Below are 27197 nucleotides of genomic sequence, written 5' to 3' on the forward strand. Positions count from 1 at the left end.
CTACAATTTATAGTAGAGTTTAAGAGTAAGGGGTCTCTCACTTCAGTTGGAGATAAGGAGGAATTATTTTGCTCTAAGTGCTGTTAGCATTTGGAATTTTCTCCTACAGTAAGCAACCTAAGTGCCTGATGCAGAAAAGGAACTAATCTTCTCGCTTAAAGGAAAATAGTGTAAGGGCAGATAATTTATGATGCATACCAAAAAAAAAGCAACAGAAGTCCGGAAGTGTATCTCAAATGCAGGTGAGGCTAAAGCTGGAATAAGGAAGACTAAGAGTAAGCGTCAGGAAAGGATGGAAGGTTGCACTGGAACAAATAGTAATATGCTCCTCAAACCTACAAATAGTTAAAAATGGAGTGAAGGATAGAGTGGGGCCTGTAAGGAACAAGCAGGGTAAGCTGCTCACTGAAGCAAAAGGTACCGCAGAGGTGCTAAATGAATACTTTGCTTCTATCTTTACCAAATTGGAAAATGGTGACAATGGCTCATTTGAAAATGTGGATACTGAGCAGTATAGTGATAGATAAAGAAGAGGGGCTGTAAAGGCTGAAAGCACTCCAGGTAAAGAAGTCACCAGGCCCTGATGGCATGATTCCTAGATTGCTGAGAGGGGTAAGGGAGCAAATCACGGAGCCATTGACAGAAATTTCCAGACCCTTCTGAACACAGGATTAGGGTACTGGAGGATTGCAAATGCGATGCTGTTACTGAGAATGGGACAAAGTATAACTCAGAAATCCACAGATTTGTCAGCTTGCCATCAACAGTAGGAAATTTGAAGGTGGCTATAATACAGGATAATATAGTCATAGATACACACATAGGAAAAAATAAGCTAATACTAGGCAGTCAACATGGCTTTGTCCAGAAATCATATCTGGCAAATGTAATTGAATTCTTTGTTGAAGAGACACAGGCAGTGTATGAGGTTAGTGCTGTGGACGTGGTATATTTGGACTTTCAGAAAGCATTTGATATGGCACCACATGACAGGTTGGTTAACAAATTAGAAATATTTGGAATCAAGATTACAAAGGGATCTTGATCAATTGGGTCAAGGGGCTGAGAAGTGGCCGTTTAATTTGGATAAATGCTAAGTATTGCATTATGGAAAAACAAACAAGGGCAGGGCTTATACAGTTAATGGTAAGGCCCTAGGCAGTGTTGTCGAACACACAGACCTGGGAGCTCAAATACATGGTTCTTTGAAAGTTGCATCACTGTTACAGAGGTTGGTAAAGAAGGCATTTAGAACTATTGACATTTTTGGACGGCAGCTGAAAATTTCAGGTAAAGGGCGAGCACAAATACAGTGCTGTAATGCTAGCTGCATACTGTATATCTGGTGTCCTTTTATCTCACATCTCCAATAAGAAAGAAGGAAGAAAATAAAAGCAATTTAACATTAAGGTTAGGCTCACAAATCATGATTTAGAACAGCCATTGGCCTGTATCAGCTTGGAAATTACGACACTTTCACTGAAATATGCAAGTGAACAATCTTTCAAAGGTTGCGTACATTTTATTACTTCCTCCTTCCTTCATTTTTTGAATAATCTCCTTTACTGCACCTGGAATGACTGCATTTAATTTAAAGACACTATCTGGTCTCCGGATGATTGCATTCTCACAAAGCAGGTCAAATCTGTTATTACAGGTGATATTAGTAAGTGAGAATAGGTCAGTAAACAGGAAAAATAATTTGGTTGTGTTCATCTTTCACTCTCTAACAATTCCTTTCATCACTATCTTCCTCTGACTTGCACATTTTCTCAGAGTTCTTTTTTCCATCTCTAGTTTTTTTCTAACTTCACTTCCTACAATTTTGCCTGTTTCTATGCTTCCAGCTCTGTCTTTCATAGCACCTCCTGATCCTAGAACAAATATAAACTGACAATTGCACTTAAGAAAGATTTAGGACAAATTAGGTGGTAGTTTGGGAAAAATTCAGTATTTCTTCTAAGCACTTGTAAAGAGCCCAGTACCTAAATTTGAAAGAAGTTGTTGCATTTATATGCAGCTTAAGGTAAGACAGGGTGCATAGTCAAGGAACAAAAACAGAAGTCACTGGAAAAGCTCAGCAAGTCTGGCAGCATCTGTGAAGAAAAATCAGTTTTAATATTTTGGGTCCAGCGACCCTTGTTCAGAACCAATTTAAAGATTCATCTGAAAAATGGCATCTCCGATCCAATACTGCAGCAACAGACTCGATTTGTGATTGAAGTGTGTCTACTTTAATGCCAGGAGTATCCGGAATAAGGTAGGTGAGCCTGCAGCTTGGATAGGTACCTGGGACTTCGATGTTGTGGCCATTTCGGAGACATGGATAGAGCAGGGTCAGGAATGGATGTTGCGGGTTCCAGGGTTTAGATCTTTCATTAAGGCCTGGGAAGGTGGTAAAAGAGGGGGAGGTTTGGCTATGTTGTTCAAGGACAGTAAGTGGCTGAAAGAACTTTTGATGAGGACTCGTCTACTGAGGTAGTATGGGCTGAGGTTGCTGAGGAAGGTTTATCGACTGAGTCAGTATGGGTGGAAGTTTGGAACAGCAAGAGAGCAATCACCTCACTGGGGGTTTTCTACAAACCCCCAAATAGCAGTAGGGAGATCGAAGAACTCATTGTCCGGCAGATTGTTGAAAAGTGCAAACGTAGCACGGTTGTTGTTAAGGGTGACTTCAACTTTCCCAATATAGATTGGAACCTCCTTACTGCAGATGGTTTGGATGGAGCCGTTTTTGTCAGGTGTGTTCAGGAGGGTTTCTTTACGCAGTATGTGGACAAGCCGACGAGGGGGGAGGCCATTTTGGATTTGGTGCTCGGGAATGAGCCTGGACAGGTGTCAGATCTCGTGGTGGGAGAACACTTTGGTGACAGTGACCACAACAGCCTCATATTTACCATAGACATGGAAAGGGAAAGGAGCAGTTACCAGGGGAAGATATTTAACTGGGGTAAAGGAAACTATCACACTATCAGACAGGAGTTGGGAAGTACAGATTGGGAACAATTGTTCCACAAAAAGGGCACAGCAGACATGTGGAGGCTGTTTAAGGAGCAGTTGTTGCGAGTGATGTATAAATTTGTTCCCCTAAGACAGGTAAGAAGGGGTAAGATTAAGGAGCCTTGGATGACGGGTACAGAGGTGCTTCTTGTCAAAAAGAAAAAGGCAGCGTACGTAAGGTGGAAGAAGCAAGGGTCTATCACAGCTTTAGAGGATTACAGGCTTGCTCGGAAGGAGCTCAAAAGTGGACAGAGGAGGGCCAGGAGGGGGCATGAAAAAGACATGGCAGGAAGGATTAGGGAGAACCCGAAGGCATTTTACTCATACGTGAGGAGTAAGAGAATGATCAGGGAGAAGGTAGGACCGATCAGGGATAGCATAGGGAACTTGTGCGTGGAGTCTGAGCAGATAGGGGAAGCCCTAAATGAGTTTTTTGCTTCAGTTTTCACTAAGGAAAGGGACCTTGTTGTGAATGAGAACTTTGAGGAGCAGGAAAACAGGCTTGAACAGATCGAGATTGAGCAAGTTGATGTGCTGGAAATTTTGGCAACCATTAAGATTGATAAGTCCCCAGGGCCAGATCAGATTTATCCTAGGTACTCCAGGAGGCAAGAAAGGAGGTTGCTAAGCCACTGGTGAAAGTCTTTGCTTCCTCACTCTCCACGGGAGTCATACCGGAAGATTGGAGGGAGGCAAATGTTGTTCCTCTTTTCAAGAAAGTGAATAGGGTAATCCCTGGAAATTACAGACCAGTCAGTCTTACGTCTGTGGTCAGCAAGGTTCTGGAAAGAATTCTGAGGGATAGGATTTACGACTATTTGGAAAAGCATAGTGTGATTAAAGGGAGTTAGCATGGCTTTGTGAGGGGCAGGCCATGCCTCACAAATCTTATTGAATTCTTTGAGGAAGTCACGAGACAGATTGACGAGGGTCGAGCAGTGGATGTGGTGTACATGGACTTCAGCAAGGCATTTGATAAGGTTCTCCATGGCAGGCTCATTCATAAAGTCAGGAGGTATGGGATACAGGGTGATTTGGCTGTCTGGATTCAGAATTGGTTGGCTGACAGGAGGTAGAGAGTGGTTGTAGATGGTAAGTATTCTGCCTGGAGGTCAGTGCTGAGTGGTGTCCCGCAGGGCTCTGTTCTTGGGCCTCTGCTCTTTGTAGCTTTTATAAATGACTTGGATGAAGAGGTTGAGGGGTGGGTTCGTATGTTTGCTGATGACACAAAGGTTGGAGGTGCCGTTGATATTGTCGAGGGCTATTGCAGGCTTCAGCGAGGCATTGACAATAGGCCGAGCTGGGCTGAGAAATGGCAGATGGAGTTCAACATGGACAAATGCAAAGTGAAGCATTCTGGAAGGTCGAACTTAAATGCTAAATATAGGATTAAAGGCAGGATTCTCGGCAGTGTGTAGGAACAGCGGGATTTTGGTGTTCAAGTGCATAGCTCCCTCAAAGTTGCCACCCAGGTGGAGAAGGTTGTTAAGAAAGCATATGGTGCTTTGGCTTTCATTAACAGGGGGATCGAGTTTAAGAGCCGCGAGGTTATGCTGCAGCTCTACAAAACCCTGGTGAGACCACACTTGGAATACTGTGTCCACTTCTGGTCGCCCTATTATAGGAAAGATGTGGAGGCTTTGGAGAGGGTGCAAAGGAGGTTTACCAGGATGCTGCCTGGACTAGAGGGCTTGTCTTACAAGGAGAGGTTGACTGAGCTCGGACTTTTCTCTCTGGAGAGAAGGAGGAAGAGAGGTGACCTGATTGAGGTGTACAAGGTAATGAGAGGTATGGACAGAGTCGATAGCCAGAGATTTTTCCCCAGGGCAGGATTGACTGCCACAAGGGGTCATAACTTTAAGGTGTTAGGAGGAAGGTATAGAGGAGACGTCAGAGGGAGGTTCTTCACCCAGAGAATTGTGAGCGCATGAAATAGTTTACCAGTGGTAGTCGTGGAAGCGGAGTCATTCGTGACATTTAAACGACTGCTGGACATGCACATGGACAGCAGTGAATTGAGGAGAATGTAGGTTAGGTTATTTTATTTTTGGATTAGGATTATTCCATGGCACAACATCATGGGCTGAAGGGCCTGTACTGTGCTGTACTTCTCTATGTTCTATGTTCTATGCTGTCTTCCATCAGAAATAGGCTAGCAGTCACTCAACTCAAAAGGCAGTCAGAGATAGTCAACAAATACTGGCCTTACCAACAAGGCCCACACCCTATGCATGAATAAAGAGAAAAGTCATTCGGTGAAAACTATCTTTCAGAAAGATTATTTAAGAAACCTTTACTTTAGGTAAGTGGTAATTGGAGAATGTCAATAGAACAGCTGCAGTATGCACAGTTCATAAAAGAATAGGTTAACGTTCCAATGTTGTGGAGTTGAAACTCAGCCAAAGGAACTATACATCCCTCACCTTCCTGGACCTCTCAGTCTCCATCTCAGGTAACCAGCTAGACACTGATGTCCATTTCAAGCCCACCGACTCCCACAGCTACCTAGAATACACCTCCTCCCACCCACCCTCCTGCAAAAATTCCATCCCCTATTCCCAATTCTTCCGCCTCTGCCGCATTTGCTCCCAGGATGAGGCATTCCACTCCCGCACATCCCAGATGTCCATATTCTTCAAGAACCGCAACTTTCTCTCTGCAGTGGTCGAGAACGCCCTTGATCGCGTCTCTCGCAGCACACCTCTCACACCCCGCCCCAAGAGGATTCCCCTCGTCCTCACATACCATCCCACCAACCTCTGGATACGGCACATCATCCTCCGACACTTCCACCATCTACAATCCGACCCCACCACCCAAGACATTTTTCCATCCCCACCTTTGTCTGCCTTCCGGAGAGACCACTCTCTCCGTGACTCCCCTGTACGCTCCATACTCCCCTCCAACCCCACCACACCCAGCACCTTCCCCTGCAACTGCAGGAAGTGCTACAGTTGCCCCCACACCTCCTCCCTCACCCCCGTCCCAGGCCCCAAGATGACTTTCCATATTAAGCAGATGTTCACCTGCACATCTGCCAATGTATACTATATTCACTGTACCCGGTGTGACTTCCTCTACATTGGGGAAACCAAGCGGAGGCTCGCGGACCACTTTGCAGAACACCTCCGCTCGGTTTGCAAAAAACAACTGCACCTCCCAGTCGCGAACCATTTTAACTCCCCCTCCCATTCCTCAGATGACACGTCCATCATGGGCCTCCTGCAGTGCCACAATGATGCCACCCAAAGGTTGCAGGAACAGCAACTCATATTCTGCTTGGGAACCCTGCAGCCCAATGATATCAATGTGGACTTCACCAGCTTCAAAATCTCCCCTTCCCCCACCGCATCCCAAAACCAGCCCAGTTCGTCCCCTCCCCCCACTGCATCACTAAACCAGCCCAGCTCGTCCCCGCCTGCCTAACCTGTTCTTCCTCTCACCTATCCCCTCCTCCCACCTCAAGCCGCACCTCCATTTCCTACCTACTTACCTCATCCCGCCTCCTTGACCTGTCCGTCTTCCCTGGACTGACCTATCCCCTCCCTACCTCTCCACCCCACCTATCTTCTTTTCTCTTCATTTTCGGTCCGCCTCCCCCTCTCTCCCTATTTATTCCAGAACCCTCTCCCCCATCCCCCTCTCTGATGAAGGATCTAGGCCCGAAACATCAGCTTTTGTGCTCCTGAGATGCTGCTTGGTCTGCTGTGTTCATCCAGCTTCACACTTTGTTATCTTGAACTATACATCCTGTTTGTTACCAAAAATGGGAGCACATTGGAAGCAACTTAATAATGAGCAGGTAATTAGTTAACAGTAGAAACAGAGCAGGGAAGATAGGTACATACTCAAATTGAGTGGATGTACCCAGAGATGACTCCTAGGAATCTGTATTCAAATATAGCTTTCACAATGTTCAGAAATCTTGGATGAAGCACTAAAGAACCATGTCAAGTTCGTTGGTATTCCTTAAACATTTAAGATTGGTTACCTCCAATTTTTTTGAGCACTAAATTTTGTTCCCTTAGATTATAGCTGAGCAGGCATATGTGACATAGTAAACGATGCAGATGGAAGCAAAAGTTGCAGTGATATTGATTAAGTAAGTGACAGGGCAAAACTGCGGTAGAGGTTGATATGGGGAAGTGAGTGAGATGTTATCCATTTTGGAGAAGGATTGATATGTCAGAGTATTTATTTTAAAATAGTGACAAGTTATTTAACAAAGATCAGAGACATTTTCACAGGAATTCAGGAACCATTTTCTCATCCAGAGTGTAGTGGGTGTCTGCATCTCAGTGTTCGTTCCATTTTAAGAAGTGCTTGAATATGTACTTTAGGCACTGATGCTTACAGGCCAAAAATCAAGACCTGGAAAATGGGTTCGGCTGGATTGCACTTCCCCAGTGCTAGACATAATGGGAGGAGTAGACTCTGTCATACAAACATATGAGCAATGTCATGAAATTTCTTACGTACTAAGTTTCTAGGAGTTAGCGTAAAGTGTTATCATTCAGTCAGGTACCCGTAACATTCGAAAGGAAACCCAATTATTTGGTTTTAACCTATACTGTTATGGCACAGGTTTTCATTTTTTTCAAAATAAAATGCATTTCATTATTTATAGAAGTCTTGAAAAAACATGTACCATTAACTTAACAATATAATTCATAACTACATGCAGTGTTATACAGGTCCACTGCACAGAAAAGGCCTTTCAGCCTGTTATATCTGTGCTGATCCACAACAATCACCTACCTACTCTAATCCCAGTTTCCAGAACTTGGCCCATAGCTTTATATGCTTTGGTATCACACGTGCACACCTAAATACAGCTTCAATGTTATGAGTGTTTCTGCCTCTAGCACCCTTACAGGTAGTGACTTCCGGATTCCCATCACCCTCCAGGTGAAAAGGTTTCTCCTCACATCTCCTGCCCCTTGTTTTAAATCTATATCATCCAGTCATTGATCCCTCCATCAAGGGGGTAAAGTTTCTTCCTGTCTATGCCCCTCATAGTTCAATACATCTCAATCATGTCCCTATTTCGATTCCTCTGTTCCAAGGAAAACAATCTCAGTCTGTCCAATCTGTCTTCACTGCAGAAACTCTCCAGCCCAGGCAAGTCACCTCTGCACCCTCTCAATGAAATTACATTCCTTCTATATAATGTGGATTCCAGAACTGCACACAATACTATATTGTATACCAAACAACATTATATTCTGTACCAGAATCACCTCCCTGTTCTTAAACTCTCTGCCTTTGATAACAAGGCAGAGTATCCCATATGCATTCTGACCCACTTCACATATCTGTTCTGTTACCCTAAGAGACCAACAGACATGCACACCAATGATCCTCTGATCCTTGGTGCTTCCCATGGTTCTATCGTTCATCACACTGCCCTCACACTTGTCTATTATGCACTTTGCTTTATTTACTCAAAAATTCTTACAAGAAACATCAATCTAAAAGTTCTATAAGATCACTGCCACAGTCTTCTGGGGAGTTTTTGTCAACTCCCGCTCTTCTCAGAGGTAAAACTGTCATTAGCCCTCACTTAACTGTGGATGCCTGAGAGCCTTATTCTGCGTACTTTCCAACCCATCTGCGATTTTTATTTGAGGCCCACTTCAGATTCTCCTACAATCTTCAAACTAGGAAATCTATCATGAAATTCATGTTTTACTGTGCTGGGAATGCAGATCTATCCAACTGTCATTTATTTTAACCAGCTTCTTTCAGTGGGAAGCAAAGCACACAAGATCTAACCTACAAACTTCTCTACAAACTTCTCCCAGGAAACACCCAGATTAACTGAAACCACAGGGACTTCATATTCGCCACCTATCTCTATCAGGCTACACAGCCCCTACCTTCACCCATCTCCTAACTGATCTTCAAGACAATCATCTCTTATTTATTATTTCTCTATCTAAATTAGCCATCCTGTTATTTTGAAGCTGTCGTTCTTCTGTTTTCACTCTATTAAATAAATGTGTAATTTTCTGGTCTGTGTTTTTTTTTGGCACTTTGGCAATTACTAAAGACAGCATTTTAATTACAGTACATTTACCACAATAATCTTAATATTGGACACTGCCCAAAAAATAAAATGAATCATAAACTAGACAGTCACAACAATAGAGATCACCAAAGCCTAGTGCGTAGTGCAAAAAGCGATTCGAAAAGCAAATAGAATGTTCAGCTTTCTTTCTAATTCAATGTTTTCGAATGCAGCGCTTTCCAGTGGTGACAGGAGATGCAGAGCATTGATGATCTGAAGCTGTTTAATTCAGTAAAGTGCCTAAAGAAAGAATGAAGTATTGTTCCTTCACCTTGCATTGGGTTCTCCTGCAACATTCCCACCAACAGTTCTTCCTCCTGTGAAGGCCTTTGACATATGTATGATGCAGCAGCATGATGACTGGAGTGCACCAGGCTTTCTGGCAACTTCACAGCTTAGTGGGAACACTGGTTCCCTGCTATACCACTAGGCCGAGGACAGAAATGTAAGCATGACAGAAAGATGGCTGATTAAAATGGCAGGTATCCAATTGGTCATGGTCCTGCTTGCAGACTGAACAGAGGTGCTGTACAAAGCAGTCACCCAGTCTAGCATTTTGTTTCTCCAGTGTAGAACAGATTGTACTATGAAAAATTAATATGATAGAATAGACTGAAAATAATCCAAGTAAATTGCAGGTTTAGCATGAAGCAATGTTTAAGGATTTGGACTGTGAAGTTTGGTGGTTGGGGTAGGAGAGGGTGGTAAAACGTCACGTATTATTCTTCTGTTTGTGAGGGAAGAAGCCATGGGAAGGCTTGAGGTGAGGAGAGGAATGTACCAGTGTCACAGAGGGAATGTTCCCTCCATGTTAGCATTCCAAAGGGAAGGGGAAGATGTGTTTGGTAGTGCATTATGATGGAAGTCAAAAAGGATGATCCTTTGAACACAGAGTCTGGGGTGGGGTGGAAAGTGGGGACAAGGGGAATTCTAACAAGCTTCTGGGGGAAGAGGGCTGAAATGCAGGAAGTGGTTAGGCACGGTTCAGTGGTTAGCACTGCTGCCTCACAGCACCAGGTACCTGGGTTCTGCTCCATCCTCGGGTCAGTGTCTGCGTGGGGTTCTGCCAAGCGCTGCTGTTTCTTCTCACAGTCCAAAGATGTGTAATTTAGTGGTTTGACCATACTAAATTGCCCGGAGTGTCCAGGGATATACATGGTTAGAGGGATTGGGGGGGTGGGGGGGTCTGGGTGGGACGTCCTTTGGAGGGTATTTGTTTGCTTAATGGGCTGAATGGTCTGCTTCCACACTATAGGGATTCTACGATTGAAGGCCCTGTCAACCACAGTGAGAGGGAGTTGTCAGTTGATAAAGAAGGATGACATATCGTAAACACTACAGCGGAAGGTAGCAGCACTTGATGCAGCAGCAGAACCTGCGAGAATGTAATTACACCCTTACAGGAAGCAGGCAGTCAAATTTGCTGTGGGCCTCAGTTGGGTGCAACGTGACTGCTAGTAGACAACCTATTCCTGGTATGGAGACAGAAGGCAAGAGGGGAAGAAAAGAGGCAAGTGTGAGAAGGCGAATGAGAGAGAAAGGGGAAATTTAGAAACAAAATTGATCAATTTTTTCATTTTTGCATGACAGCACCATGCAATACTTGTACAAGTCATCAACATACCAGAACGAATGTAGTGGGAGGTCCCCATGGCAGAACTATGTATTTACTGAGTGGACAACCACTGGATAGATTACAAGGCTGACAACAGTATTTTTAAACCGGTGTTAACGAGTTCTTAATACGACCAAACATTTACATGACTTCACCTTGCAAATGACAAAACAATCACAAAGGAGATATTCTGACTGGAAGTGGAGCAGCAGAAAAATAAGATTAAATAAATGTGAACAGCCATCATGTGAACTACTCATAGACATAGCTTGTTTATCCGGGTAGACGTGGACTGATGTTAAAACCATCACTTTGGATATGGACCCTGTCTGCGGAGCGTCTCCATCCTTGGTCACTTAGACAATTAATTACAGTAAGCAGGACACTTAAAAATGGACTTGGGCATGAAAGTTACCTTACAGGAGAAAATTACTGCAGATGATGGAATCTGTACTAAAAACAAAAAATGTTGAATATTAGGCATCATCCATCGTCTTCATGAAAGTTATCTTGCTTGGTGTGACTATATTTAGTAATTGCCTAGGTTTTAATAAAGGTTGTGTGGTAGCAAGCCAACCTTGTGTTAAAAAGAAGTTGCTTTTCCAGCGGGAGTGGGTCACAATAAGTGAGTAGGATCCTGCACTCTCTATCCACTTTACAATCATGTGCACTGCATCGAACTGATCAACCACTAACAGATAAATCTTTAACCTAAATCAAATTGATGTTGACTACAAAGGAGAAGAAAGACAGTTTGTCAAGACCTTAAATTGTCTCTGTGAAGAATCAGGGAAAAATCAATCAAATCTTTATTTAATCCCTCTTGCTATCATTTTGCCCACATTCCTGTAAACTGTTCCTATCCATGTGTAACCTGTTGTGTATGGCAGATGGTAAGAAAGCCACAGGCAGTAATAAAACCAGCATCTTTGGTGCCAATTCCCACCTTTGAAGAATGTTTCAACAGCTTATATCGTTGATTGTGTAGGGCCCCTCCCTAAAACCAAAAAGGGAACCAGTGTTTACTAACCATAATGAATATGTAGTAGATTCGCCAACTTTAAGTACATTTAAGTCATCATTGGACAAGCATATGGACGTACGTGGATTAGTGTAGGCTGGATGGGCTTCAGATTGGTATGGCAGGTCGGCACAACATCGAGGGCCGAAGGGCCTGTACTGTGCTGTAATGTTCTATGTTCTAAATCCTGGAAGCAATAAACACATTAATTTAAAGGATCCATACTTGACTGACACTCTTACGGACATAATCAAATTAATAACCCATCTGTCTGTGAAACATTGGATGTTTGACATGATTTGACTTGGAGCTCTTTTATTATTTATCTATTGGGTATTAAGGACAATAAATATCATTTCCTTTCCTTTTAACACCGAGAATTTGGCTGTCTTTCTTTTACAATCTCTTCAGAACTCTAAATTGACAAGTATTAACTTCTACAAATATTTGTTATGCTTAACCAAGAAGCAGAGCAAGGGGTCCTTCGTACCACTTCTTATCTGGATTTAACAATTTCAAACGTTATTTCATTTGCCAATAAAGGAATTTGCTAATATAGAAATTTAATTATTGTAAAATATTGTGATGTATTGGTTCTCCAATAACCAAGGTCCTATAGAATCTAACTACAGCTTTTAGATTTTACATGAACCTGCATGCCAAGGTCTCTTTATTCAGCAACACTCCCCAGGATCATTAAGACTCATTAACTGAAGTTCTGAAGTTCGAACCAACAAACAAGATTCTTAACAAGCTGTAAAGTTGTCAACATTATAACATTCTGCCTTGTTATACTCAAAGCTATAATCAGTGCTCACCACGACACACTAATTAGCCTGGCAAAGAATGTACAAATTGCTGCACAACAAACCAACTAATCTGGGTCAGACTGCACTGCCACTTCAGCAGGTATAAAGTTATCAGTGAATTTTATATTTGTTGGTCAAGGCAAGGAGAGAAGGGATAGCATTTGAAAAAAGACTGGGTTGTTGGGGGGAATATATTCGCTTTTTTATAGGCAAGTCAGTCATGGGAAACTTTCAGAACCAATAAATCTGGAATAAATCAACAGGAATTTGGAAAAGAATGGGCTAACGAATGGAAGTCACCAAAGGTTTGTTAAAGGAAATTTGACTAATAACTTGCTAGATGCAGAAAACATTGATGTTATATAGATGGACTTTCAATAAACACCATATGAAGGACCAGTTAACAAAATGGAAGTCCGTAAGATTTACATCATATTGTAGATACAAACTTGGTTACGTAGCAGAAAGCATAATACATTAACGCGGCTGTTGTTTTAGACTACAGGGAAAAATATAATGGTGTTTTTGCAGTGCTGGTATTAGGATACCTGACCTTTTTGATATTTAATAAATGATCTTGTATATGTAGTAAACACTGGAGAGGCATAAAAACAAGTTTCAGAATGACAAGAAAATCATGAAATGAAGAGATGAAATTTAACATGAGTGAAGAGATATAGTTTGCTTGGGAGAATGAGAACAAGTAATACAAATAAATGGCAAAGAAACTGAAAGACTTCAGGTTTATGTACACAAAACTAGGTAAGTGGCAGAACAAGATGAGAGACTGAGGGATGGTTGACTTTATTAACACAAGAACTGAGTATAAAAGCAAGGAAGTTACCCTGAATTTTTAATAAACACTGATTAAGTCCTAAAGGCTGCAAAGTTTAAGTGGAAAATGAAGTGCTGTTCTTCCAACTTACGCTAAGCTTTGCTCCAGCAAATACAGTACATAGATGTTAGCCAGAGAACACAGTTATGTTTTGAGGTGGCAGGCAACAGGAAACTCAGGGTCATTTTTGTTGCCAGAACTTAGCTGTTCTGCAAAGCAGTCGCCCAGTTTGCGACAACACAATATGGAACTGGAAGAACACAGCAGGCTAGGCAGCAGAGAAGCAGGAAAGTTGATATTTCAGGTCAGGACCCTTCTTCAGAAATGGGGAGAGGGAAGAGACTTCAGAAATAAATCAGGAGAGGGGGTGGGGCTGAGGAAGGTAGGTGGGATGGTGATAAGTGAGTGCAGGTAGGCAGTGTTGGGAATTGATCAGTGAGGTGGGGGCAGATAGGTGGGAGGGAAGATGGACCATATGGTGTCAGGTCAAGGAGGCGGGGATGAGAGGGAGGATCGGACATGGGATGAGGCTGGTGGTGGAGAGATTGCTTTGCATCTCCCCACTGTAGATGAGGCCATATTGTGAGCAGCAAATGCACTTTACTCAATGTAGTCTATTGTAAGTAAGTTGCTGTTTCACCTGCAAGGTGTGTTCGGGACCTTGTATACGAAGGATGAGTGAAGTAAATGGGCTGGTGTTACACTTTCTGCGTGGTGCTGTGGGGTTTGGGGAGGCATTGTGTGTGGACCAGCAAAACACTCACCTTCTGCGCACAAAAATGACCAAGCTTCCTGTTGCCTAGCACTTCAAGGTATCACCATGTTCCCTGGCAAGCATCTGTCTCGGGTTTGCTCCAGCGCTCCAACGAAGCTCAGCACAAGCTGCAAGAACAGCACCTCATTTCCACTTGGGAACACTGCAGCCTTCAGGACTCAATATCAACTTTAATAATTTTAAGGCCTCAGCAGCTTCTCCCACGTCCTTACCTCAACCTCACACACCAGGCCTTGTCATCACATGGGCTGCTACCATAAACCATCCCACTGTCAGCCATTAGAAGCTATTGATGACTTTTGGATAAATTTCAACCTCCCTGCCCAAATGCAAATTTCAAGCCCATTAATTGCTGGGCCATGGGATTAATTGTATAGTTCCACAAAAGTTATGGCATAGACACAACATAGTTTGGGTCCTCTTGCTGATTTTATTAATATACCTGTGGCACCTTCATAGACTCACAGTATCCAAAAGCACTTTAAAAAGACTGAAGTAGTTTGGAAGAGTAAAGTTGAAAATATTACAGCCAACATGCAAACAGAAGCCCCTAAAAATAGTGATGAGATAGTCCACTGACCTTATTTTATTTTAAAACGTCATGTCAGCTAAGGATAAAATGTGGAGCAGTGCACCAAGAAAAGGCACCCTGTACATCCTTAAATAATGGTAACCATGATGTGGAGGTGCTGATGTCAGATTGGGGTGGATAAGGTCAGAAATCATACAACACCAAGTTATAGTCCAACAGGTTTATTTGATATCACAAACTTTCATAGCGCTGCCCCTTTGTCAGATCACTTCACCTACGACCACTAGCACATGTGAAATATAGCACAGCCTTCAGAGCTGTGTTGCCATTCATGCCTGTGGTTGTCAACAATAGCTTACAAAGTCTTATCATTCACTGATTTACAAAAAAATGACTCTAGAGAGTGGGAGTCTAGAGACAGGGGCATTTACACAAAGTATGACCTGAGCAACCGGAAGGATGAAACTGCCTTCACTATCCATAAATTGTCATCTGAGATGTGCATACGTTCTTGCACTTAACTGAAATCTGCCCAGCAGAGGAGACTGCTGAACAGCAGGACTTTACAATTTGAAACCAGGTGAAGGTTTTAACATTACTGGGCCATTGTAACTGAGTTCTGATCCTGTTTTATTGAGGAGCAGCTGCCGAAGGACTGGTCTCTTGGGATCAGTGGACATAGGAGATTGGCTTGCTACACGGTGCATAGATATCAAATTACTGTAGGGCAAATTCAATTCCATCCCAACCTTGATTTTGTTTTCTGTTTCACAGAAAATTAATTGTCATTACATCATAGTTACTGCCTTGATAATACCAATTTAGTTCCTGGGAAATAAGTGGCCTCCAATTACTACTCTGTGACAAGGTCCAACATACTATTCTAAACAAAAAGGTTGAAATGTTAACTTATTTTTGTTTTCTTCTTTCTCTTGCACTCTCTCCCCATGCTGATACTGCCTGAACTGCTGAATATTTCTAAGATTTTCTGTTTTTATTTTAGGTTTTCAGCATCTGTAGCATTTTGTTCTTTCAGATGCTGCTACTGCTTTCACACGTCTTCAGAGTTCTAGCAGCTTCACCTAACGACCCTTCAGGGGCATTTTGTTCATTTCTTTCCATCCCAGCCCTGCTCTCCAGGCGCTGACTCATACAGCTGAGAAGTCATTGGTGGTCTGCCGATAACCTAATTCAAATGGTCATTCGTTAAGCAGCACTCTATAGGACAACAGAATCAGAGCCAAATCTAGTCCTTTCCTCACACATAATGCAGAATAACACAGATCACAAATGCGGGTGAGGTGCCCCGCCAAGTTCTTTTCCTCATAGAAACCACAGAGCCCTAAAGGACATCACTGTAATTGGACAGGCTTACACTAAAGTATAGTAAATGCACAGAAAGTGTAATGCCACATGCAGAATGAAACGCAGACAATCTAAAACCTGCTATAGTTCTAGATCAGCACAGTAGTATGATTAGAGAATGGGTGGAAGGGAAACCAAAATCAAAAGTGCACCTACCACTGTAAAACTTTACAATGTGGCTGTAGGGTGGAGTTAGTGCAAATATAGCTCAAGTGTTGAAAAGAGTTCTGCACTGGCACAGAACAAGTCCTGTGAATAGTGACTGCTAACTGGCAAGCAACCAAGACTTGACTGATTACAAGTTGTGTTAGTGAGTCCCTTAATTGTGAAAAGCATGTGAAAAACAAATTATAGTTGAAGGTAAGAACTTAAGATGAAGCTTCAATTACATTATTCATTCCTATCACAATCAGTAAAGGTCTTTTTTCGACAAGTAAAACAATTGTATGATAAACAGTAAATTATGGTTGATCCTTCTTGTTCACAATTTGAAAATCTTGTTGAGAAATGGGAAGTATGTCTCAACTGCTTAAACACTAAGTCAACAGTTTTATCTTTTGAAGGCAAAGCAGCTGTTTAAACTCTATACTGTATAAAGGTACAGAGTGCAGCAACTACCAATAGAAAGGTACTTCACAATCTCAGAATATTACATTAAAACCAAGAATGATATGAACGTTAAAAAGTATTAAGATGAATCTTTTTAGGGTGAGATTTGTTACTCAGATTGAGAATAGGTGGTGGAATAATCTGCCATTTAACACATCAGAGCAAAAAGGGAGTAAATAGGATGATCAGACTCCGATGAGGAGTTAGGATAGGGGAAGAAGCTTTGACCGGAGTTAGGAGGGAATAAACTCTAATGAGCCAAATGACCTTTTATCAATTCTTGCCTTTAAGATGTTTTTGACGATAAAACAGAAAAACCACAGGGTCTGACTGTCTGCTTGCAATCTACATTTACTGCAGAAAGTTTTAAAAAAAAAGCTCTGACATTTCTTTGGTAGGCCACTTCATTGTAGCAGTAGCAAAAGTTCAAGCATTCACTGAAGTACATTGTGTATGTGGTACATGATAGAGCTTCCTGAAAATCATCATTGATGTCAGATGTCACAATGCCCAGCCTCCTTCCTCTGGTAACATCTTTAACTGTGTTATTGAATCACAGATTCTGCCATGATTTTTGCCACCAGGTAGGACATATCAGCCAGACAAGAAGTGAACCCATGGTGTTGTTGTTATTTGGAATCACATACCAGACATCCAGCAAATGGAGCTAACTGAAATAGTCTCAGCTATATGTCCACTCATATCAGTTTGAACAACAAGTGCTGACAAGCTGATGAACTGAGAGAGAAGACTGTATTCCATCAGAACACTACCCAATTTCACATATGTCACTAAAGGTTACATACAGCATTAAGAGTGAATCCTGATATATCACTAAAGCCTGCCGGCCAGCGATCAGCTAATTTGAACCAGACTGGAAATCTGGTTTGAATCCTGTTTCTCTGAGAACCTCATTTGGAACAGAGAGAAATAAACTGTATTTCAACAGATTTACAGGAACTGTCAACCTGTACTGGCATGGCCAGTCACAGAGTGCTTAAAAATTGAAGTGGCAATGGGGATTTGAAAATACTGCACCTCATGCCATATTGACCTGCAGTATCTTAATACCTATCACTTGAGTCTTGATATTTGATAATAGACGATAATCCTTCTTGGAGACACCAATCATTACATGAAAATCCAAAAACAGAATTTACTTGTGATTTCATCAAATGTCACTTCAACGTCAGGAATGGGAGTCACTGGGATTTTTGCAGCTCAGAACATACATGTCATTGGAAATGAATTCCAGGGCACACACCTAACCTGTCATGTTGAGGAAGGATTTTAAAACATAATGTGAAGATCTGGATCTTTGGACAAACCACGGAATAACATGGAGGGGCCCCAGGTCTTAGCAACAAGGTAAAACGCAGAGAGTAATACCAGGTATCGAGTTGCAAGCCAGTTAGGAAGCTAACTTTCATGCAGGTGAGGTATTCAGGGAGACTTAAATGAAAATAACTTGCAAATTTATGTAACAGTTGTATCTTTGCATGTCTCAAAATATTTCACAGCCAATTAAGTATTGCTGAATCACAGGCAACTTTGAGGCAACATTGGATTTGGTACTGGGTAATGAACCAGGCCAGGTGTTAGAATTGGAGGTAGGTGAGCACTTTGGTGATAATGACCACAATTCATAGAACATAGAACAGTACAGCACAGAACAGGCCCTTCAGCCCACAATGTTGTGCCGACGTTTTACTTCAGCAATGGAAAGGGATAAGTATATACTGCAGGGCAAGAGTTATAGCTGGGGGAAAGGCAATTATAAGGCGATTAGGCAAGATTTAGTATGCATAGGATGGGGAAGGAACCTGCAGGGGCTGGGCACAGTCGAGATGTGCAGCTTGTTCAAGGAACAGCTACTGCGTGTCCCTGATAAGTATGTTCTTGTCAGGCAGGGAGGAAGTAGTCGAGCGAGGGAACTGTGGTTTACTAAAGATGTTGAATCTCGTCAAAAGGAAGAAGGAGGCTTATGTAAAGATGAGGCGTGAGGGCTCAGTTAGGGCTCGGGAGTTATAAGTTAGCCAGGAAGGACCTAAAGAGAGAGCTGAGAAGAGCCAGGATGGGACATGAGAAGTCTTTGGCAGGTAGGATCAAGGGTAACCCTAAGGCTTTCTACAGGTATGCTAGGAATAAAAGAATGACTCGACTAAGATTAGGGCCAGTCAAGGACAGTAGTGGGAAATTGTGTGTGAAGTCCAAAGAGATAGGAGAGGTGCTAAATGAATATTTTTTGTCAGTATTCACACAGGAAAAAGAACATGTTGCCGAGGAGAATACTGAGATACGGGCTATTAGACTAGTCAGGGTTGAGGTTCACAAGGAGGAGGTGTTAGCAATTCTGGAAGATGTGAAAAAAGTTAAGTAACCTGGGCCGGATGGGATTTATCCTAGGAATTCTCTGGGAAGCTAGAGAGGAGATTGCAGAGCCTTTGGCTTCGATCTTTACATTGTCATTGTCTACAGGAATAGTGCCAGAAGACTGGAGGATAGCAAATGTTGTCCCCTTGTTCAAGAAGGGGAGTAGAGACAACCCTGGTAATTATAGACCAGTGAGCCTTACTTCGGTTGTGGGTAAAGTGTTGAATAGAATTATAAGAGACAGCATTTATAATCGAGAAAGGAATAATTTGATTAGGGTTAGTCAATACAGTTTTGTGTAGGGTAGGTTGTGCCTCACAAACCTCATTGAGTTCTTTGAGAAGGTGACCAAACAGGTGGATGAGGGTAAAGCGATTGATGTGGTGTATATGGATTTCAGTAAAGCGTTTGATAAGGTTCCCCACGGTAGGATATTGCAGAAAATACAGAGGCATGTTGATTTAGAGGTTTGGATCAGAAATTGGCTAGCTGTAAGAAGACAGAGGGTGGTGGCTGATGGGAAATGTTCATCCTGGAGTTCAGTTACTGGTGGTGTACCACAAGGATCTATTTTGGAGCCATTGCTGTTTGTCATTTTTATAAATGACCTGGATGAGGGCGTAGAAGGATGGGTTAGTAAATTTGCGGATGACAATAAAGTCGGTGGAGCTGTGGATAGTGCGGAAGGATGTTGCAGGTTACAGAGAGACACAGATAAGCTGCAGAGCTGGGCTGAGAGGTGGGAAATGGAGTTTAATGCAGAAAAGTGTGAGGTGATTCACTTTGGAAGGAGTAACAGGAATAGAGTGTACTGGGCGAACGGTAAGATTCTTGGTAGTGTGGATGAGCGGATAGATCTCGGTGTCCATGTAGATAGATCACTGAAAGTTGCCACCCAGGTTGATAGGGTTGTTAAGAAGGCGTATGGTGTGTTAGGTTTTAGTGGTAGAGGGACTGAGTTTCAGAGACATGAGGTCATGCCACAGCTGTACAAAACTCTGGTACGGCCGCACTTGGAGTATTGCAAAGAGTTCTGGTCGCCGCATTATAGGAAAGATATAGATGCATTGGAAGGGGTGCAGAGAAGATTTACCAGGATGTTGCCTGGTATTGAGGTAAGGTCTTATGAGGAAAGGCTGAGGGACTTGAAGCTGTTTTCGTTACAGTGAAGAAATTTAAGAGATGATTTAGGAGAGACATACATGATGATGAGAGGATCAGAGAGGGTGGACAGTGAGAGCCTTTTTCCTCGGATGGTGATGGCTAACACGAGGGGACATAGCTTTAAACTGAGGGGTGATAGATATAGGACAGAAGTCAGAGATAGATTCTCTACTCAGAGAGTAGTAAGGGCGTAGAATGCCCTGCCTGCAACAGTAGTAGACTCGCCAACTTTAAGGGCATTTAAATGGTCACTGGATAAACATATGGATGATAATGGAATAGCATAGGTTAGATTGGCTTCAGATTGGTTTCACAGGTCGGCGCAACATCGAGGGCCAAAGGGCCTGCACTGCACTGTAGTGTTCTAAATTCTATAGTCACTATTTTGCAAGCAAATATAGCAACCAAACTGCATGCATTAAATTTCACAAACAGCCACGACAGTCCATGGTTTTGGCTCAGGGATGAATAATACTGAACTGTATATCTTTGAAAAGGACAGAAAGCCTTTCCGCTATTGGTCCAGGCACAAAAGGAATTATTCGAGTAATCATGTGGCAAGCACCTGAACATGTAAATAAGGCCTTTGTTAAAACCCTTTCAAAAGACAGTATCTGATATAGTACGGATATAAATTGCTAGTATATTGAAACGGTTAATTTAGTTTAAACATCTGATGTCAAATTTAAACTCAAATGCAGAACTGAAACTCTATTGGGTAAAGGTACAACAAGGGTAACTCTTAGCCAAACAACTACTGTTAGTTGCAGCTGTAATTGTAGTACAATTGGCCTCAGATCCCAGGCAAAACAAGAGGAACATGGGGTCAGTTCTCTTTGTTGCTATTTTAGCCACTCCCGTTGGACAAAGCAAGTCAGACTTGAAAAAATTGGAAGTACTAACCTACAAAGGTTAAATAGGCAACTTGATCTGTAGGCTAATTGAAGAATGGATCATGTCAGTGGATTGCTGCAATGGCCTGTCAAGGGTCAAGACTGAAGATAAGACCCAAACAAAGCAACAGGTCACTCTTTCTTTCAAACTACCAGCAATGATTATGGATAAAAACGCCATTCAGTTCTACATCATTGTAACCCTAACACATAGTAAAGAGAACTTAAAAAGTTAACTTCTCATACTTGGACACAAAGTACAAACCTCCTAGACCACTTCATGTCTTAAAGTACCTAGAATCCAAAACTAAGGCTCTCAAAAAATTGATTGAGACGTCAAATTAAATCAAGTCATTCTATTTCAGAAACATAGGACAGGTGCAGACTATTTATCCCCAGTCAACTTTTCCTTATTTCAGTCCGGGGGGGGGGGATGGAAGAGGAGAGATCTTATCTGCTTCCACCCTGTTAAAGAATTTTATAGTTTATGTGACATAAGACATAAATCTCTTATTCTTCAAAACTCTGGAGAATGCAAACTGTCCCACCAGGAACAGTTCCACCATCCAAGGAACTGGTCTTATGGAGCTTGGTGCAGTCCCTCAATCACAATAACATCTTTCCTGAGGCAAGGGATCTAAAACTGCACACCGTATTCTAGATTCACGTCTAACCAAACTCACATGTAAGTGAAGCAAGACCTCACTACTTCTGTATTCATATTTTCTTGCTGTAAAGGCTACCATTCCAACCACGTACCTAATAACTTGGTGCACTTGTATGTTAGCCTTCAGTGACTTATCAACAAGGTCATCTAGGTGCCTTACATCTACACTTTCCAACTAAAACCATATAAGAAATTCTCTTTACATCTCTTTCTCCTACCTAAGTCACATTTTCCAACAGTACATTCTGTAAAGCATGCACTATGCTTGACCAAGTACTGTTCCTTGTGGTTGCTCGTTAGTCAGCCCGCCAATGCCAAAATGACCCATTCCTCCTGCTTTCTGTCGGGTAGCCAATCATTAATCCATTCCAATATATCACTTCCCATGCCATTTGCTTTTCTTTCTAACTAGCCTGTGAGGGGCCGCATCAAAAGCCTTCTGAAAATCTAAGTATACTATGCTCACCTGCTCTTTCTTGATCAGTATTGTTAGTAACATCTTCCAAAAATCCAACAAGTTTGTCAAGGACAATTTCCAATTCATAAACATATGCCGATTATGTCCAATCAGATTTATCCCAACCTCTATAATAGATTCCATCATTTTTGCTACTTCTGATGTAAGGCTAACAGTTTTATAGTTCCAAGTTTTCTCTCTTGCATCCTTCTTAAATAATGGGGTGACATTTGCTTCCATCCATTCACAGGAATCATTCCAGATTTACAAAAGGTTTGAGGATAAGTAACAATGCAGTGAATAACTCTATACAGATCTACTCTGACACACAGAATATCTCCTCTTGGGGATTTATAAATAGAAAGCGGGACATAACACCAGCGCTTCGTCAGAGGCTCACTGATGATGTTACCTAGAATGGTGACGAAACGTCTGAAAACTAACCTTCCAGCTCAGCGAGCAACTCACATCCAGAACCTCAACCTGAGCTACAAATCTTCTCAAAACTCACTAGGATTTATCAACTTTTAGCCCCATTTATTTCTCAAGCACAATCTTATTACTAAAATAATTTCCATCAACTACTTACTGTCCTGAGTCACATGGATCTCTAGTTCTTTCATCCTGCCATTCCTTTTCTCCCCCCTCTCATTCTCTGCCCACTCCCTCTCCTCCTTGTTCCCTCCCACTGACCCCTCTCGTACTCTACCCCACTCCCTCTCCCCTCTCGTTCCCTCCGATGGCCCCCTCTCGTTCTCTAACCCACTCTCTCTACCCTCTCGTTCCCTCCCACTGCCCCCTCTCATTCCCTCCCACTACCCCCTCTCATTCTCTACCCACTCCCTCTCCTCCTCGTTCCCTCCCACTGCCCCCTCTCGTACTCTACCCCACTCCCTCTCCCCCCATCAATCCCTCCCACTGACCCCTCTCGTACTCTACCCCACTCCCTCTCCCCCCATCAATCCCTCCCACTGACCCCTCGCGTACTCTACCCCACTCCCTCTCCCCCCATCAATCCCTCCCACTGACCCCTCGCGTACTCTACCCCACTCCCTCTCCCCTCTCGTTCCCTCCCACTGCCCCCTCCCGTTCTTCCCTCTCCACCCCATCTTCATCACTCCTGACTCAATGCTTTCCCATTCCTCCCTCCCCAACGTTCCCTCCCCGTGGCCCCACTCCCTGCTCCTACCTGTGTGCGCGTAGGAGACGGGCACTTTCCAGATGCTGATGTGGGCGGACACCGAGGCGAAGTACTTGCCGAAGGCCAGCGGCAGCAGGAGGCGGCTGAAGTAGCGCGGCGGCAGCTCCCCGACCGGGGCGACATTCCAGGCGCGGAGTAACGGCGGCATGAAGAGGCAGATGGAGAGGATGTGGAAGAAGGAAACGGTAACGGGGTACGGGAACCGGTTGAGGATGACTTTGTTGATGACATTGCCGCCCGAACTGACGGTGTACCAACAGAGACAAAGGATGAAAACCCGCAAACCGTCCCGTACCACCGACTGCCTCCGCTCCGCCATCTTGGCCTCAACGCCAGGCAGCGACGCCATCGCGTCACCGTGCGGAGGGGGCGGAGCCCTTCCTTAATATTCCAATATCTATATTAATATTCATATCTGTTTAACAATATTCATATAGACTGTTACTGCTGGTCCCTGGTACAGCCTTGTGAGGATGTCACCTCGCTGCACATCACTGAGCATAAATAGCACAGTGTTGGCGGCGTGAGATCACACCTAAAGCCTAAAGCAGAGTAAACACAGGAGACTTATTTAAAAACAAAACACTGCACATGATGGAAATGTAAAATAAAAACAGAAAGTGCTGGAAGTGGTCAGGAAGCATCTGCGAAGGGGCTTCCATTCCAATGGCACAAATCTACAGTCAGATCTGAGATCACATGCACACGAACGTTCGAAAACAGTAAATCAGCTTGGTATATTTATTATTACTGTTAGCATTTCCACGTATATTTAATTCATCTGGTCAGATATCTGAGATTCATATGCTCTATAAACTTTTAGAATCAGAAGTCAATGCTATGAATGGCAACAGCGCACCAATTATCTCACACATACTGTTGGAGTGTCTTATGGAGTACTTTGTTTGCCATATATAGCAATATCTAACGTGAAAGTACAATAAAATGTTACATTGAATTTATAATCCCGAAGGCCGTGTGTAACTTTGCTTTTCCCCCAACCAGTGTGTCTTGAACCCAAACTCATGGTGCAGCATTGAATCCACACAATAAAAGACTGAAGGGCAGAGTGATTAGTATTAACCTGAAATGTGTTTCTCTCTTCACAGATGCTGCTGGTCCAGCTGTGTATTTTTAATATGCACTGCAAGTATTTTATGATTATGTAAATCATGGAGTTGTTTCATGGGAGAACATAATAGATTATTTTTATTCATTCATGAAATGTGGGTATTTGTGGTTGGGCCATCATTTATTCCTCTTCCCTCTGAGAAGGTGGTGGTGAGCTGCCTTCTTGGACCACAGCAGTCCATTTGGCAAAGATATACCCATAAGGCCATTAGGGAGGAAATTCCAGGATTTTGATCCATTGACAGTGGAGGTATGGTGATATATTTCCAAGTTAGGACCGTGAGTGGCTTGGAGGGAACTTGAAGGTGGTGGTGTTCCCATGTGTCTACTGCACTTGTCCTTTTAGATGAAAGTGGTTGTGGGTTTGGAAGGTGCTGTCTGAGGATCTTTGGTGATTTTCTACAGTGCATCGTGTAGATTGTACACACTACTCTGACTGAGCATGGGTGGGGGGATGCTTGCGAATATGATGCCAAACATCCCAGGCGCTTCACTCATCCTGACAAAGGGTGTATTCGACCATACACCTAACTTATGTTTTGTGAACTGGCTTTGGAAATCAGGTGAATTATTCATTGCAGAATTCCTAACCATTATGTTTCTAAAGATCAATCCAGTTTATTTTTTTGTCAATGGTAACCCCCAGGGTGCTGATAGTGGGGAATTCAGTGACAGGAATGTGACTGAATGTCAGTGGATGATGGTTAGATTGTCCCTTATCGGAGATGATCATTAGTTGGCATTTGTGTGGTGAGAGTGTTACTTGCCACTTTTCAGGCCAAACATGAACTTAAGGATTTAATCCAAGTCTTTCTGCCAGTGGACGTGGACTGTTTCACTGTCTAAGCAGTCATGAATACTGCTGAACACTGTACAATCAGCTGCAAACATCCCTACTTATAATCTAATGAAGGAGAGAAGGTAATGGATGAAGCAGCTGAAGATGACTGGGCCTAGGATGCTAGCGGGAGGAATGCTATGGGGGCCTTGCAGGATCAGTGTTCTGACCTCATAGCCAGGAGGCTGAGTTCAAGTATTACCTATTCTAGTGATGTGTAATAACATCGCTAAACAAGTTGATTAGCAATCCATCTTGAAGGACTCCTGCAAATATGTTCTGAGACTGAGATGACTGGCCTTCAATGACCACAACCATCTTGGCTGGTTTCACACAAAGGCATAGAGATGCAGTTGATTCCATATTTTGACAAATGTAGCTTTGATGTCAAGCGCAATCACTCTCACTCATGTCTGGAATGCAGCTCTTTTTTTCCCTATGCATGAACCAAGACTGTAACAACGTCAGGAGCTAAGTGGCTCTAGAAGAATTCAAACTAGATATCAGTAAGCAGGTTCTTGATAAGCAAATGCTGCTTCATAACACTGTTATTGACACCTTTTTTCACTTTGATAAGGGTAGTACCTCCAAAAGACAATTGGTAAAGCATCACTTATAGATTTGCCAGCGAACATGAAACTTAAGGATTAAAATGGGCCATGGCAGTGTAGTTACTAAGTGACATAAGGAATTGCAATAAATGGTTGTTTTTCAGGATGAATGATATACAGTGGCATTCCCTCAAGTATGAGGATTACTGCTTTGCTTGGTACACATTAATGACAGTATTGGAAGTTGAAGACAAAACATAGACCAATTGTAGTACTGAAATATGTATAGACTTCAAGAGAACCTTAGCAGAGTTAAAGATGGCAAATAAAAATTAATGAAGAAAAGTGTGAAGGGTGGAGGGAGGTAGAAAGAGAGGAAGGGGTGAGTAAGAAAGAGGGTGGAGAAAACATCTAATCATTTCTACCCTGGCTGGCACTGACAATTGGTTTCTTTTTGTGTAACTATTCTATTTTCCTTCTCAAGGGTTTCAATGTGTCTTAAGTGTCTGGACAGTAAATTCATCTGGTTTGCCACAGCGGCAGGTCATATTTTTCTGCCTTCAAACAGCCAGGGTCAAAATTCACGAGCTGGAGTCTAAGTTCCAAATACTTGGACTCATCACGGAGGGAAGGAATTTCTGTATGGTGGAGGCTGAACTTAGTCAAAAACAATATTAATAGACAGTTCAAAAAAAGTTCAGTTTACAAAGCTAATGTACACCATTAATATAATAACTTCGAATGAAAGCGGTTCTGAAATAACTAAATTAGCTTCAGTACAAAATAAGAAATATACCATGCTAAAAAGGCAGCAAAAGAGAAATGTACAAACATGAGTGAGTGAATTAGATGTAGTTAGAGGGCATTGACAATGACAGAGAGAGTTATCAGTTATGATTGAGAATGAAAGATTCCAAATTAAGGTCTTTGGAAAGGAGGAGAGGAAGTTGAATTAAAGATACCATTACAATCTGAATACAAGAGGATATAGGTAAGGGAAAAACAGCCATCAGAAAATCAATGGTTAGAGTTGAAAAACTGAAAGAAAAGGACAAAGCTGTAACATGGAAGTTAGAATCATAGCATCCCTACAGTATGGAAACAAGCTCTTCAGCCCAACAAGTCCATATTAACCCTCAGAGCATCCTACCCAGACACATCCCTCATAACCCACCAAATCTACATATCCCTGAACACTACAGGCAATTTAGCATGGCCAATCCACCTAGCCTGCACATCTTTGGAACTGTGAGAGGAAATCAGAGCACCCAGAGGAAACCCACGCAGACAC

At 42.6% G+C, this 27197-nt stretch overlaps 1 protein-coding gene across 1 annotated transcript in view; it reads right to left on the reverse strand.

Annotated features, from left to right (window-relative positions):
- The window catches only part of slc35e1 (solute carrier family 35 member E1), a 39709-nt gene extending 15959 nt beyond the window's left edge, over window positions 1-23750 (reverse strand). Inside the window, exon 1 of the mRNA XM_048559687.2 lies at window positions 23375-23750. Within this exon, the coding sequence (XP_048415644.1) occupies window positions 23375-23735 (361 nt within the window). The 5' untranslated portion in view covers window positions 23736-23750. The remainder of the gene's footprint in view (window positions 1-23374) is intronic.
- Between the last annotated feature and the right edge of the window lie 3447 nt (window positions 23751-27197).

The sequence above is a fragment of the Stegostoma tigrinum genome, chromosome 30 (genome assembly GCF_030684315.1).
Source record: "Stegostoma tigrinum isolate sSteTig4 chromosome 30, sSteTig4.hap1, whole genome shotgun sequence".
Classification (NCBI taxonomy): domain Eukaryota; kingdom Metazoa; phylum Chordata; class Chondrichthyes; order Orectolobiformes; family Stegostomatidae; genus Stegostoma; species Stegostoma tigrinum.